Source organism: Corvus hawaiiensis, chromosome 5 (genome assembly GCF_020740725.1).
Source record: "Corvus hawaiiensis isolate bCorHaw1 chromosome 5, bCorHaw1.pri.cur, whole genome shotgun sequence".
In the NCBI taxonomy this organism is placed as follows: Eukaryota; Metazoa; Chordata; class Aves; order Passeriformes; family Corvidae; genus Corvus; species Corvus hawaiiensis.
The window spans coordinates 7,233,723-7,250,609 of NC_063217.1; the positions used below are offsets into that span (position 1 = coordinate 7,233,723).

At 39.8% G+C, this 16,887-nt stretch overlaps 1 protein-coding gene across 5 annotated transcripts in view; it reads right to left on the reverse strand.

Annotated features, from left to right (window-relative positions):
• The window catches only part of CTBP1 (C-terminal binding protein 1), a 236,104-nt gene that overhangs the window by 147,276 nt on the left and 71,941 nt on the right, over positions 1–16,887 (reverse strand). Inside the window, exon 1 of one of the 5 annotated variants that reach the window (XM_048305342.1) lies at positions 2,557–2,607. The exons of the other annotated variants lie outside the window; for them this stretch is intronic. Within the exon in view, the coding sequence (XP_048161299.1) occupies positions 2,557–2,563 (7 nt within the window). The 5' untranslated portion in view covers positions 2,564–2,607. Of the gene's footprint in view, positions 1–2,556; positions 2,608–16,887 lie in introns of those variants that run through there. 5 annotated transcript variants of the gene reach the window in all.

Here is a 16,887-nt window from a genome sequence, read left to right on the forward strand (position 1 = left end):
CATATAATTAGGAAAAAATATAACCCCAAAAGTCCAACTAACAGGGTTTCACTTTTTCTAACCTGACTTTTTTTATGTTCAATTATTCAGAAAAAATATTTATTAAGAGATTATCTATTTATAATTGGAAAATATATTTTTTAGTAACATGCATCTCCTTTAGATATTACGTCTACACTTAGCAACATTTAGAGTAAGTAACAACAAGATTTTCTCCAGCTCTATGGGGTCACAGGATCTCCACCTGGAGAAGCAATCCAGTACTGTGCCAAAGGGAAAGCAAAGCCTTCATCTGCTCTCCCTCACCTGCTGGGGTGAGAAAACAAGGAGGAGGCATGGAGGGTAATTCAGTTCTGCAGTGCTCACGTCATCTTTCATATTTCTGTTACCGCCACAAGTAGGCAACGCCTGCCAGCCTGGCTGCAGTTTGTTTACACACTATTAGAAACCAGAATTTGCTACTTAGGCTAAAAAAGTCCCACTAGGTATCAAACAGACATAGACCTTATTTTGTCTGTTTTCTCAGGATGCTCGGAAAAAAGTTTATGTAATGTATGAAAATTATGCATGCCATTATGTAACAAAATCAAAGTGCCACAAAATGTACACATGGGTATTTCTACTTTCAATCAGCAGTTACTGAACTGTACCTGGCTTCATTTTAAAAGTACAGATCACTTGTATAAATAGCATTTATTTAATCATAATAATAATAATTATTTATATATAACTATCTGAATTCCTCACCTACTCAATCACAATCACTTCATTATAACACACTGATAAATTCAAGTTAATCTCCCTAGGGATCTCTCATTTCAGACTATTTGGGTAGATGATCACAGAACTGCAGGTGCATGGTTTCTCCCTGGGAGATGACAAATCACCGGTGGTGCAACAGGTGCCGGTCGTACTCATCATCCTCTTTCCCAATGAGGAAAGAGGACCCCTGTCATGGTCCCTGTCGGCTGTCAGGATGCTTGGGCACCCATGGGTGATCAGGCAAGATGCAAGGACACACGAGCCTGGGGCAGTGCAGCTCCTCTGGCCACTTCCCATACCCCAAAGGAGCAGGGGCTGCTCCTGCTTGGTAGGGCCAGACTGAAATTCTTCCATCACCCCATGTAAAAGCCTGTATTGATTATTACAGCTTCAGGCTAGCAACAAAAAAAACTAAGTTTTAGGCCTAGCAACAAACCTGGCCCCATAAGCATCCTTCTGCCTCCACAATGCACAGCAAGGGGTTAATCACACACGCAGGTGTAAATCACACTGACTTCACCGACAGAACCACTGATTTTAACCCAAATTCTACATAACGCACCTTAAACGTTCAGTGAATTTAACGTTTCACTTAAAACTCAACTTTATTTGAAAGAAACATTCAGGCACTGATTTCTGAATGGCAATAATCAGTTATTTCTACCCAAAATTTCCACTTTTCACACGTCACAGAAATGGTCATGCAAATATTCTACAGCTTCCAGTACCATCTCCAGCTGAGGATGCTCACAGTGTACTTAAATTCCCATATAACTACCACAAGGCACAGAAAGCACAGAACCCTGTCCTAACTGCAGCCTTATGCAGAGAAAAATGCCACAGAGACAAAAGTTGCAAAATCTGCCAGCAGATTTCTCTGTCTGAAAACATATCTCCGTCAGAAATAACTTTTGCCATGAAAACCACCAGGAAACTCAGAAGTTAGAAACATGGACGCAGTTTTCATAAGATGTTAAATGTACAGAAAAAATATAATAAATACAGTTGATTGTAAAACACCTCATGAAAAAGAGGGGAGATATGTTGCAAAATAACAGAGCTAAATTTGTCCCTGAAACATACAACACATTTACAAGGCAAGATAAAAATGGAGAGTATTTAACTTCGTATTCGTTATTTTAAACTCAAACCAAACAAAGTATGTTCAGATAACCACACATAACCACATCGATTTCCAATTCACTGAAGGGGAGTTATTTAATATTTGGCAAATCCACAGAAATAACTTATGGGAAGAATCCCAGGTATTCCGCTGGGATCTGACAGCATCCCCCAGCCGACTGCCATTTACTTTCCGCAATTCAGCACACGCAAACCTCGATTTCCCAACCGGAGACACCCGCAGCGCCAATTCGGCGCTCGCCAAGTTCGGCGCAGCGCCGGGACGGGCGCCGGGGACCCCGCACCCGCAGGGCTGCGCGGTCCCGGGGCACCCCCGGTGCCGGGAATAACACAGCCCACCCGGGATCCATCCCCTCGCGCTCCCGGCGGCGCTGCCCGGGAAAACTCCCGCTGCCCCCGGCACAAAGAGCCGCATCCCCCGAGCAGCGGGCAGGATGCGGCCGGCGCTGCCCCCGGCGCTGCGCTGGCGCAGCCCCCGCCCAGCGGCCGCCGGGGGTGCGGTGCAAAAATAATTATTTAAAAAAAAAAAAAAAGAAGAAAAGAAAAATCAACCATTGTGCCTCAGGACGGTGCGCAGGGACGGGTGCACCGCGCGGGTACCGAGCATCCATCCACCCATCCCGCCCTCCATCCATCCGCCCACACGCCCACCTTGCATCCCGCCGCCGGCTCCACACCGGAATCCGCCGCCACCGCCGCCGCCGCTGCTGAAAATACGGGGCAGGCGAGCGGACCAATGGGGGCGGAGAGCGCCGCGGCCGCAGCCAATGGCGGCCGCCCGCCGCCGGCGCCCGGCCAATCATCGCGCAGCTCATTAGGCGGCGGCGGCCGCGAGCGGCGGGGGCGGGGAGCGGCGCGGCTCTGCCCGCTCCTCGCCCGCCCCCCCGCGATTAATTATTTTCCTCCCTTTTTCCTCTATTTTTTCCTTCCCCACCCCGCTTTCTTTTCCCCACCCTTTTTCTTTCTCGTTTTGTCCTTATTTGTCTCTTCTCCCTCCCTCTCGCTCCCCCTTTTTAACTTCCCTCTGCCCTTCTTACTTTGGGCAGGGCCTTCTCCCGGATTTTTTTTATATAGTCCCCCCCATTGTGTATTAATTGTAGAGACCAAAAACTTGGGGAATCCCCAGGGAACTTGTTCTATTCCGTGTGGAAGGATGCCCTTGCCTAAATCACTGATCGCTGTGAAGCACCAGGGAGTAATATTTTAGAGATTCCAAAAAGATGAGGGGATATAAACCACAATACCTACTCCAGCCAAAATCTGAGCTCAGCCACTGGTTTTGACATGGCACACAAGCTCTGTGCATGCCTTTACCAAGCTCCCAGGATGCAGAACCAGACTTTAAAAGTAACAAAATGAAACCAGCAGATGTTTCAACCACACAGCTCCACTCCAGCACGCAAAGCTAAAATCTGTATCACCACTGCGAAATTCTTACCAAAGTAAAGTTTCTTATTCAAGCCAAACAGTTGTGGGTATAAATACCTGCTTTACTAAAATACATGGAATACACAGCCTTTTTTCAAAATTCAAGTTAATTAACACTCATTCTTGAAAATAAACTTTTCAATCAACAAAACTTATCACTGCTTTATATTACAGCAGAAAACTATCTACTGTAGAAGAGGGGGATAAAAATACCCCAGAATTTTCTTCTGTTTTTCCAGTCTAGTGACCCTAATAATTCCTAAGTTCAGTGTGAACTAAATTAGTGACAAAGTCTGCGCCTCCCATTTCTGATGCTGTGCTCCTTCTGACCTCACCCCCAACATTTAAAATCACTAAATTGTATTTGCTCAAAGCCCTTGCCTGAGCAGGCCATGTTATGAATATATTCACGGCGTTTAGCTAACACACGACAATACATGCTGTGAAGTGATAAACCCGGTATCAACCCAAGTCTTGATGATAATTTACAGGAGAAAGCTTTTCTTTTGCAGATCAAGTGAGGTTTTTTCCTAAGGTGCCCCAAGAGCCAAGAACACTGTGACGCTACGAACTGCTGACAGGCAACCAATAACTGTGACAAATTATACATTCATGGCATCTGCAACAATCGATAAACTGACTCACCAAATTAATAAAATATAGATCACAAAGCATACATTTTTATTAAAGAATAATTTCATGATAACCAAGTAATGTGGATGCTTCCAAGCATAAGATTAAATTACATGCTGAGCAAATCTGGCATTTTGTGATAAACTACGAAAATAGTCTTTGCAACAGCAACTGAGGAAGAACATTGCTGACATAGTCTATAAACATGTTTTATAAAGCACAGCCGAAAGTAACAAAAAAAAAAAAACCAAACCCCATAATGAAGTGGTGGCTAGAGAATCCCCTACTGTATCCGTAATAGTTACTTTCTAGACTTCTCCTTGTTTTGTAATTTATTCCTTCAAGTATGACACTGATTTTGGTGTTAAGAGTAATAAAAGCATATTACCTACATAGGGGAATATTTACACCAAATTATTTCCTTAACTAGTCACACTTCAGCAGTCATTACTGGAGTATGCAAAGATTTTTAGTACGTTTAGGATGACAGAAAATGTACTTAAATACACAAAGCAAGTGTCTTGCCTGATAGACTGACCCTGCTTGTCATAATTTTGTGCCTGCTGAATAACTCTAAGTTTAAAGAACTTGCTTGAACTTAGGAACACAACGAATCCCACTGAATTTGAATGTCTTACGCTTTACACATGATAAAGTGTTTTCCTGCATGGATATTTTCCCCTACTGAGAAATGCAGTGAGAAGAGCTTTCCCAGCCTTCTGTAAAGGTGCTGGAGAAGTCCTTCCTTCCTCAGGGAGGAAGAGCATCTCTTATGGCAAAGGCTTTACTACTGGCAAAGAACACACTTAGGCACATCCTCAGTGTCCACTCCCTGTGTTGGGTTATTCCTACACAGCTCTGAATCATATCCTAAATGAAGAATTTAAAATACTGAGATCCTGTTTATTAAAGTTTACAATTATTAGTTCCTGAAACTCCTTAGTACTTGATCTCTCCAGGCTAACTGTGCCATACCAACTGCATTGGAAGGCTGTCCTAAATTAGTTTTAATCCTCTATAATGCCAGATACATAGTGCTTTCTGGGCATCTTCACATGATTGATGTCTTGTCAGATCTTCCAAATATTTCTTTTATAGCAAGACATCCAGCATTTCCTGGAAGTGTACTTTCATACTTTCATACCTTCATTTTGTATTTTACATCCATAATGTTTAGCCACTTCTTCAACTTCCATAGATTTCCTAGCTAAACACATGACATGTTGTTTCCCATCCCTCTTTCTAGCTAATAAATAATGGAATCTTAATTCTGAACTGCTGTCATGAAACAAAAATCAAATAGAGCCTAAGTGATATAAAAACAGTATTTGTTTATACTAGATCCATTATTAACTTAATTCTTTCTTAAACAAATGACATTTAATAATACATTGAACACATGAACAGGAACATACTCGAAGTTATAATCCCATCAGCTCCTTCTCATGACATTCATCTTCTCAAAGGCAATATCCACATTTCAATCTAACTCTTTGTTGAACATCGTTAAGTTAATAAACAGACATGGTTCCTTAAAAACAGCTTACTACTTAAATAAGCTGCTGCTTCCCCTAGCTGTGGAAACCTAGATCAGTTTAAAAAACAAATCTATTCTCTGGCATAATATTAGCAACCAGAAATTTATTATGTTATTTTCTTTCAAAATTAAGTATTTTTATTTAGAAAACATACCTACATATCCCCACTTACAGACAACCATTTATCTAAATATTTTACAAGCATTCTGCATGGTGATAATTTCATTTACTAAGAAAATACCCACATTGCTGTGAATCTTTTCAGTCCCCAAAACGTGCCTACAGATAGCAGCAGTGCATATTTTAGAGAAGCAGCAAACAGGATCAGCTTCAGAATTACACCCACCACCCTCGACAGAAGATGAGGCGAGAGCATTTTCTCTTGCCATAAATTACCACGCCCTTCTATCAGCAATTATTTAACTTTCAAAAATAGCTGCAATGAGACAAATTATGAGCTATAATTACCCAAATTTATCCCTGATATTAAGACTGCATACATGCAGATATGTATACCTAGTCTGCTCTAAAATGTGTAATGTTAAGTATTATAATCAAACATACCAGGGCATTTTTATCTTATCACCCAAATGACAACATTTCTATGCTAAACATCTGTGAGCCATTCCAGTGGTCAAAAATGCCCATTACTACTTTTTTATCTGGTACCAGTCACTCAATCCTAGTACATTTTCTTTTAATACACCTTCCTCCTTCCCAGATGCGTGCAGGGACCTAAGGCCATGGGAGTCAAAGGAAGCACTAGCCTGGTTTCCAGGGGGAAAAAAAAAAAAAATATATATATATATATATAAATCTATATCTGTATATCACTGAGTGCAACACAGAAGCTGTATCAGGTTGGAATTCCATACTCTGGAAATATCGGAAGGCTGGAAGTATTAGAAATACCGTACATAGTTGGCCTGGTTTTGCTTTCTGTTTCATCCAGAGAGCACTTTATGGTCCGACCTGGTTCAATAATTATTTCATGAAGTACTTCAAGACTAGAGTTGCCTCATTCTTTTCTTGGAAACTGGAATTATTGAAGATCTTAAGTTACTCAATTAAAAGCAAATTAAAATGTGTCTACTCCTGCACTAGTCTGCTAGTCTGACTCAAAGCAAGCACCTCCCACGTTGTCAGAGGTCTTGATAGACCACGGTTTCTCCAAAAGTTCCAGCATTTCTGCTAAATCTCTGTCATGCTGTGTGTGAAGTGCTGCCTCTCAGACAGCTGCATTTATCCTGTCTGCACATCCAGTGATCATAAAATCATGGAATGGTTTGGGTTGAAAAGGACCTTAAAGATCACCCAGTTCCACCCCCTGCCACGGGCAGGGACACCTTCCACCAGACCAGGTTGCTCCAATCCCCATCCAACCTGGCCTTGGACATTTCCAGGGATGGGGCAGCCACAGCTTCTCTGGGCAACCTGTGCCAGAGCCTCACAGTAAAGAATTTCTTCCTAATATCTGATCTAACCCTGCCCTCTGTCAGTGTGAAGCCCTTCTCCCTTGTCCTGTCTCTCCATGCCCTTGTCAAAAGCCCCTCTCCAGCTCTCAGGTCACTCCCTTTAGGTGCTCTTCCATCCTCTCTCCATAACAGAGATGCTCCAGCCCTCTGAGCATCTTTGTGGCCTCCTCTGGACTCGCTCTAACAGATCCCCAGACTTCTTATTGTGAGGCCCCAGAGCTGGACTCAGTAACTCCAGGTGGGGTCTCGTGGCTTTACCTCTGGCCGTTCCCAAACCAGCCCCTGGTGGGCGAGGGCAGGGATGTCACACAGGAGGCAGCACCACGGGCAGGTCTGGGGTGGGGGCCGGGCAATCCCTGTGTTCTCAGTGATCTGACCATTTCTTTTACTCACTTATTAAATTGTCACATTTACAGTATTTATTATGATACAACAATGAACTCAGGTTATTGTTTTTTTGGTTAAGCTTTTCTTGTTATTCTTTGCACACTTGCAGGGCATTAAAAGTCGCAGGTTCACAGGATCTATTTTTTGCACAGAAACTTAACAAGAAGATGGGAACCCAACAGAGTTTTCTTTCTCAACATTTGTTTTCAATGGTGATAGAATAAATTGCTCCACTAAAAAGGCTTGATACGTTCTGTTTTAAAGCACAAGAACAAATGCTATTTTTAAAGTCAAGATGTGTTATAATGACGGGGCTGGGGTTTGGGGTGGGGTTTTTTTTGGAAGAGTAAAAATCTATTTTTTTCAGTTACAGTGAAAATTCTGAATGCATATTCACATCATTTTGCAAAACTGTCAACACTAGATACACACTTCTTTCTTTGAACTATCTCCCTGTGTTGCAACCCTCATCTAAATTTGAAAATATTTTGGTAAACATAGCTGATGTTTCATGGGTGTAATTTTGAGACCATAAGGAATTTAAGAAAACAGTTGATACTGCATTAAAATCTAAAACTGGCTTTTAAGAATCTATCAGCTTTCTCAAAACAGCAACTATTAAGAAAACCATCCAGAAATGAGTATCTGTAGTTAATCTACATTCTCCTAAATTTTCTTCCCTGGAGTGTTGTTTCAGAACTTTTGAGCTCCTCTTGAAGGCTATTTGTACATTCTTTTGTGGTGACATATTTTATACATTACTTGAATATGTTCTTCTCTTTTACACATTTAGCCTACATATTAAGGTAATTGTATCACAACATTTGTCCCAACAGGCTTTTACTTTCAGAGCAGATTGTCTCCAGTATAGTTAATAACATCCACACTTTGCCCAGATAAAGAAAATAGTTTGAATAAAGCATTAAGAGCACTAGTGGCATAAGACATTTCACAGAAGCACAGGTCTGAGATTTCCCTTGGGATGTTAGAGGAGCTATATAAAATAATTTATTTCATGAACTTAAATTTCCTTATTAAGAAAATCCTCACTTTTTGTTTGTTTCTTCGTTTTTGGGTTTTGGTGTTTAGTTTTGGGGGTTTTTTTGTAGCCACCACTCTCCCTGGAAAGCTGTGGTGGACTTTGGGTGCTCTGCCCATCAATTCCAGAATTCAACCTCAATTCATTCAGCAGTTGTTTGTACCATTTTTTTTCTTCTGCAGCCGTTGGCTTTCAGTTCTTTTCCTCTTGCTCCACACAGAATCTAAGGATGAATATATTCCTCATGTCTCCCTCTGAAATGACAGCCTCTTCACCTTACTCATCAAACTGTTCAGAAATTATGAACTCATACTGATAGAGGAGAATATTCTGTTCACTTGTTTTCATGAATATCACAGGGGCTGCTAAAGCACATCCCGTGATCATCCAAGTACTATTTATCTATAATGAGAATCTTGTTGCAAGTTTCTACTTTACAAAACTCTGCTATTACTCACTTAGAAGATATGACCTTTTATTTTATATTTTGAATTTGATTCCACTTGTATTAGCCCAGTGTTCAATGTAATCTCAGTTATTTCTATACAATATCCTGATTCCTTGTTATATTTAGGATGCCTTTAGCCCTTAGCACAGCCCCTCTACTCACGGCAGGCGATCCATGTGAAGGAAGCCAAGCTCAATACTCCAATGGTAACCTCTCCTGCAACACCACACCTTTTAGAAAAATATTCTTTCGTTTTGAGTAACACCTGGTGATGAATTTCTGTGGGAAGAAATAGTTCTTTAGCTGAGTTTTCCAGCAGCAACCACTCCGTTCTCATTCCATCCATCATTATGCTGAGAGTTGAGATACACAGAATGAAGCTGTGCCTACAGTTGCTTACACAAGGGCCATGTCTGGACTCTGCCACATCATTATTCAGCAGATGGTTGTGAGTGATGTGTCCTGGCTCCAGATCTTGGACAACGCTGGGCACGTACTGAGGCATCGGCCTCTGTGGTTGGAGTCACGCTGGGGCTTGGTGGATGCTTCACTCCAACAACCAAGGTTTCACTGACCTTCAAGAGGCTGTCAAAACCCAAACCTCAGCTTGTTTCTTCACTCCTAGTAGTTCATAAGGTAGAAGCCTGTAATTCTTAGTAGCAGTAAATACTAATTTTTATGTCTTGAATTAATTCACAATAAGCTCTGCAGAATTCCATAAAACACAAAGTGCTGAGGGCTGTGCTGAAGCTTATTTTTTTTTTCTGAACAAGAGATAATGTCTGGATTTCAAAGCACTGTGGTGGTTTAGAAATGAAGGGTGAAGACTCCTCAAGAGAAGTGAAAGAAGCTGCCCTGCACACCACATAGCTGCCTTTGGCACACCAGTCTTCAGAACCTCTGAAAGAAATGGTCCTGCCAAAAACGACTACTGCTTAAGCAGGTTTAACCATTTTTAGAAGCACTGCCAATACCAAGGCATCAAACCAGAGTCTTTGCCTGTACCTGTCTCCCTATCCCCAGAACAATCAAACAGTATCATTAAATCACTCGGTATCTTAGAGCAGTCCAGGACTGCCCTGGAGGCACTGAACCCAAATCCCTTTTCCATAGGGATCCTCCTTGACTTGAGCAGGCCAGCAGGGATACAGACCTCTGCCCAAAAGAGTGGGATTTCTGTAGATATGTCAGGCAGCTGGAGGACCTCTCTCTCCCCCTCTGTGCTGAGGGGGTGTGTTACACGAAATGCTGCATTCTAATTACGCAATTACACAGAACTGAATGACCCAGCTCTCGAGTTTTGCAGACACAACCTTTCTCCTGGCACCACCCACCTCAGTGGTTAAACTCTGAAGCCATGTGCAGGGCGAGAAGTTTTCTCAAACCCTTCCAAGAGCATCAATAATGCAGTCCTAGTTATGAACTTCATTCAGCTTCGTGCTCACTAAATCACAGCTGTTTCCCCTTGATGCTGTATTAGATCAGACATCACTAAACCTGCATCTCTGTGTGTGTGTATACAAATATGCTTTTCCCTTTGTCCTGCAAAACAAACTCCTAACAGAAAAATGTTTATGTTAAAACTAGCTGGAATTAAATGTCAATTAACAGATAATAACAGTCTTAAGATAACATTTCAGATCTATTTAATCCCATAATAAACTGACTGCAGAGCTGACATTGGTTAGGTTTCAGCCTTTGTTTTGACTTGGAAAGAAACTACCAGTTGATTAAAAAACCTAAATTATCTTAAGCATGAACACCTCAATTGGATATGCTCCTGAGCTTCCCTACCCACTCACAAGGAGGCCAACACACCTCAGTTCCCTTGCCCACTTTCTCATTGCAGCTGTGCATGCATTAGGAAGGTTTTGGGAGGTTTTACATATTTATTAATTACCTCTTCTTTAAGAAAAGAAGATGGACTTTTTTTCTACTTCTCTATCCCTTCATAAGCCCTTTGGATCACCGATAATAGAACATATTTAGCCTATCTGGAATGACAATACTGTTTAATTTGGATGATATAAACTTATTTTTCAGTGAAAGGTTTGTTTTCAAAGCTGTCTGAAATACAGACAACAACTCACTAACTGAAGGTATAAAACTAGGTAAAATACACACTAACTAACATCACTCATTGCATTTGTGCCCACATTCTCACCTAGAGTGAGGCTTCTCACAGCCCCTCTTGCAACAGGAGTAAGAATAGAACAGTTTTGATGGTTAATTCAGAAACAACAGCTTAACATTTATTTTTATATTTGTCTTTTCCTATATGCCTTTTTTGAACAGTTTAATACCCTTCAGAAGCTCAAAAAATGCTTCTGCCAACAAAAAAAAAAAGTTTAAACATTTTTTGAAGTAGTAGCAATACTAAGGCTTCAAACCAGAGTATTTGCCTGTACTCAAGGTTTCTTTCTGTGAAGACAAAACCTCTGTAATTCTCCAAAAAAGCAGCAATTGATCCTGTAGTGAAGGCTGAACTCTACAATACTCTGACACATCCTATTTCAGTTCTTTGCTAAAATGTATTGAATAATACATAATGGAAAAATACAAGTGTTGTAACTTAATCTGGGCTGTAAATCCCTGCTCCAGACACACATCTCTCCTCCAGCAGCCCAGTGAACCTGCAACTGACAGATGAGGGAGAATCTATTACATACTTATGACACTTTCATGTTACTCATAACACTTAGGTTATTTGAAAAAATTACTTTTTACTTAATCACAGAAGAAAAACTTAATACAGTTTAAAAAAGGGAAAACTGGGAGTAATTTAACAAGGTAGCAAAGTTCCCCACACCAGTCCTTGGCATGGACAGCACTTAAAAATGGGTGAAAAGCTACAGCCATTCAAGGAGAAACTAGTTTCATCTTGTTTGAAGCAGAAATTCCCTACACCAACTAAGCAAACATCCTCATCCTTTCAATAATCCAAACACTTAAACCAAAGTAACAAAGCAAACAAATGTTTTCAGTAGTATTTCTTCATGTTGTAGCATTGTCAAGTCTGGGGCACCCAGAATTTTCTAGGCAGCACTAGGAAGTAGTATTTCCTATTTTGAGCCAGTGAAGAATCTAGAAAGAAAATTTTAATCCCATGAGAAGGTCTACGTAACTTGACTCAGTCTCCAAACATACAAACTTCACTGAGTGTACAGAACTACTTGCCCTACATGGCCATTTAAACAGTCATTTAATCACATAAAGTGTTGAATTTGTCAGAATAAGAAAGCAGGAGTTATTAAAAAAATTCAGATTTAACAATAATACATGCACAAAATTTAAAAGATGAAAAATTAATTAATGATAAGGATGATGATGCAAGAATAAAAATTAATCATCATTGAAATTACTCCTTTTTTTTGGAAAAATCTTTGCAGAGCACCCTATAGTACCAAGGTGTTCCCAGACTGACATCCACAGTGCCTTGATAAGTAGCTTATCCATTCCCTTAAATCCATCACTAACATACCTCCTGCTATAAATACTTCAACAATACTATAATACTTTACAATGCTATAACAATAACGGTGTTGCTGTCAGTGATTACAGGATAGCATTAATATACAAAATGTATTTTTATTTCTATTATGAAATATTATGAGTATTGAGTCTAAATAATTGTGTCTAGAAAGACTGGACTTAAATCTTTTTTAAAATGACCAAATGGGTGCAATGAGGAAAGAAAAAAAATTTCATCTCCCAGTATTTAAGACATGTCATTTGCATATACATCTACAGATAAATCAAGAGATACTAAAAATGTCAGAAGTTAAGCTATCCCCCTCATTTTACTAAAACTAGTTTTAGTCAAGTTCTTATTTCAAAATTGTTCAGTTACTCCCTTTGCTGAGTGCAGTATATTTTGAATCTGACATTTCCCCTGCCCCCAGAACAGGAAATCCCATCACCAAAAGGGTAAACTCATTCTCTAGAAGTGATTGTATCTGAAAAGATCAAACTATCCTTTTGGTCCACTGGGCTTTTGGGGTGAGGAGGAGTGAAATACCTAAAATTTACAGCATCAGTAAACAAAAACAACCGAGGTCTACACTAAATGGCTCACTAGAGCATGTAAAATTGTAGGGAAATGGGATTTTACAAGGATACAGAGGAGTAGATTTTCTATATTTGAAGAGTCAACCAAAAGGGATGAGGGAACAAGAACAAATAGACATAGCATGAGGCAATAGGAATGTTATATGAAAATATTTGAGGTTTAATATGCTGATTTGCAATTTTTTATTAATTAGCTAGATATTCTTACAATGGAAATACCTGCTTAAAATTTTGTTTAGTGCAGTTGAAGCTCCTAAAAAAAAAAAAAGGAGGGGGGAGAGAATTGTATGTACTAAAAGGAGCATAAGAATGCAGAGGCTGCATTTAAGATAACATCTGTGGTCCCAATAAAATATGTAAGCCAACTTGCTATGGCTCATTGTGATCTAGCCATGCCAAAACATTGTCTTCAAGGGACTGTCATGAGAATAACATGAAGAAACTTACTGATTAAAAAAAAAGAAAATACTCATTTACAAAAAAATTTCTGGAAAACCAGCCCCACATTACCTATTGCTTACACAAAACGCTGAATTAGAAAAGTCAAAGCAAACAGAGGTTGCATTAAATGAGTTAATGCTATTTTAAGTTCTCCTCTGTCCTGGTCATGGAAGCCTGTACAAGAGCAGCAACGTGTGTCTGTAAGGAACCTCACACCTCAGACACGATGGGAGATGAGGGAGAGTGTAATGAAATGTGTCCTCTGGAAGCCAACTCAGCCTCAAATGCATTAAGGCTTCTGACACTCAGGAAACCCAAAACCTGAGTTACTGAGAGCTGTGAAGTCCCACATGTGCAGAAAACATTTTTTTTCATTCTGTTTTCTTACACTTCTACACTTTTATTGATTTACTCAGGATTTGAACAGATACATCTCTTTTGATATTACTCAACCAACCAGTACCAAAATATACAATTGAAAGTGTTGAATACGTGTGTAAAATCCACAACTGAGCAGACTGACAGAAAGATAAAAGGTTCATTTGCTCTGGGATTACAGGAATTGCTGCAGTTGAATCTTGACTGTTCTTTCACTGTTTTTACTAGAAGCACAGAACTGACATCACTGAAACGATGCATTGAACGGGAAGAATGAACACTTGACATCAATTTTTCCTTCAGAGTCTTCACTTAAAGAGAACATTTTATTCTCTCAGGGGACAGCTGACATGGCTGATGAGTTTGTGGTGGGTCAGAGAAGGCTGTATCGGCCATCGGGGAGTACAGAATGACCAGGATCACCACCAAAATTGATAAAATTGCTATATATAATGGGAAAACCAGAAAGGTTTTGAATTTCATGACATACTATAGGTGGCACTGGGATTAATGTCTCCTTGTAGAAGAGATTTGAAGACATACGTGAAGAAGAAATCACTGTTAGGAAAATACTGCCCAGTCCTGAGTAGAAAGACCATTGTGCATTATCCTACAGAACACAGCATCTCACACAGAGTCCAGAAATCTAGCATTATCCGAAGAAGTCAAGCAACCACTAATCTCTAAATTTAAAAATATTTTTAAGCTTTTATTTATCCTAGTTGATAGGATTTTTTAAAACATAACTAACTTAGTGTACAAACACACACAAACCAGTCTAAGAACTGAGCTGCCCAAGAGACTGGATGAATCATTATTAGAATTAAATCTTGCTGATAGTCCTGGATAAACACACATCCTCATCTATGACCTCCAAAAAGCCTCCAGGGCAGCTGCATCACTGGAACTGGGACAGGATGCAAGCTCAGATACCGAGGTACCCAGGACTCTTACGCCACACAGGCAACTACAGACAAACTCTATCAGCTCCATTCCAGCTGGAAGTATTTTAAAGATTTAATATTTTATTGGAAGTGGTTTTATTTATTTAACCACCTTATCGTCTCAAATGTCTTGATAAAAGTTGGATCATCTAGAGCTCAGAAAACATACTAGTTTTCTTGAAAACATTGAGTATCTACCACACCTATGTGATTTATATGTAATGGTAGATTTCAGGTCACTTGAAAGGTTAATTGGTAATTTGTGGAAATATGTACTGTTGAAAACAAAATTAGAGATATGTAGTTTTGTCTTCTAATTGTATTCCTTCCTTTAGTCTGTTATATTTTATATATTTGTTATATGGCTCACACAACAATGGATTTGCTGCTTCTGGAAAAACACTTAACTGCATCTTTCAGCTCATGACAGCTGAAAGTCATGAGTTATATTGTCATCTCATCTGAGACCACCAAAAAAAACACCCTACCACCAGTTTTTAATGTAAAGGTTAAAATGCATTTGCTCTCAAGCTCATTCTATTAAACTTTTTTTCCCTGATTAATGGTTAACTGGCAATAAGTTTGCACTTTTTTAGTGATATTTATTGCAGATTACAAGCATCGTGCTGAGAAGCACATATGTAATAAGGTTTATTTCTATTTTCATGCTATTCCTTGCCAAAAACACACGGTGAAACCCATCTGTTGTATTTCCCGTCTGAGGTTAGACAAGAAAAGGAGACTCTACATAGCACTCTGTCACTGCAAACAATATTGATTAAAGCAGAGTTTGGAGATGGAATCCGAAGTGCTTACTCAGAGTAGGCATTCTGCCTCCTTGATGCACACGGATGAAAATGTATATAAAATATGACAGACACACAGAAGAAATAATGACCAGGGGAACGCAGCTCTGGATTCTGAGATAAGGACCTAAGTAGAAGCTGAATCATCAGGGAATTGTTTCTGTACATTTGCTCATATGTACCTTCAAATATGCAATTTTCTTGTACCAATGTCTTTTTGTTTGTGCCAGTTTAATAAATGGAGTCTCTATCTGAAAAACTGAGGAATACTTGGGAGCCCTTCTTTTGGACCTTGCATAAAGGATGCAAATGCCCTGACAGGGCAATGCACACTGCATTGTTTTTCACTTTCTCAAGGAAAACAGATACTGTCTCTCTTTGCAGATGGCAGGCCTTCACAATGTTTTAACTGTTCTCATTTCCTCATTCAAGACACAAGAAATGTTCTTCCTTTTATCTGTCAAGCAAATTCATCCAACACATAATTCAATGCTAATTTAGTGTGTGAAGGAGCATAAGTAATGAGGATGTTGGTAAAATCAGTTGGGATGATGCAAGTGGATTCTGATACACAGAGGAAGAAAGGGCACCAAAATATCAGACATAAATGGAAACAAAAATATCTGATACACAACTTACTTTAAAAAGAACAGGGGTAGGCAGACACACAAGAACGGCTGTATGTTGACTCCACAGGGAAAGTATTTCAGAATTGGAGACATTCTAGTATTTAGGAAGGCATGGGCACATAAACCATAACTGAAACATGCAATTGTACACCCCAGACAAGAGACTGAGCTCCAAGTGAAAATTAATGCACAAAATAATTGTAGGATCTGCCACCACAATATACAAGGATTTAAATTAAAATATAAAGCAATTCAGCCTCAACACCAAATTTTGAAAAGCTGTTTGCAACATGGATACAGAGATCAACAGGACTGCAACACTTCAGTATAGGCATAAACACACAATATCCTTTTCTTTGTCCCCCCTCTGAAAAGTAAGTGCACACACAGCTTTTAAGGAGTGTTGAGTTCAGAGCTCCAGAAAGTAATGTCCTCAATATTAAAAATACAGCACAGTCGACACCCTAAGATACACTTCAACTTCTAAACGCTCTCTGATGCAGGAATGAGTTCCTTTTATTGTAAAGGTACAGAAACATAGCCAACAGGGTAGCTTTCAAGAATACCAGCTCTCCCATCTAAACCTCAGATCCAGGGAAGTTGATCTGGGTCCTTTTCAGCCTCAGATCCTTCCTACCACCTGAAGAACCTAAAGGAGGTGCATTACTCAAAGTACAAGTTCCTTTACATTTGACTAGAAAGGATAGAAACTTCCAGATCGTGTCATCGCAAGTAAAATCCTGGACAATTTATAGACGACCTTTCTTC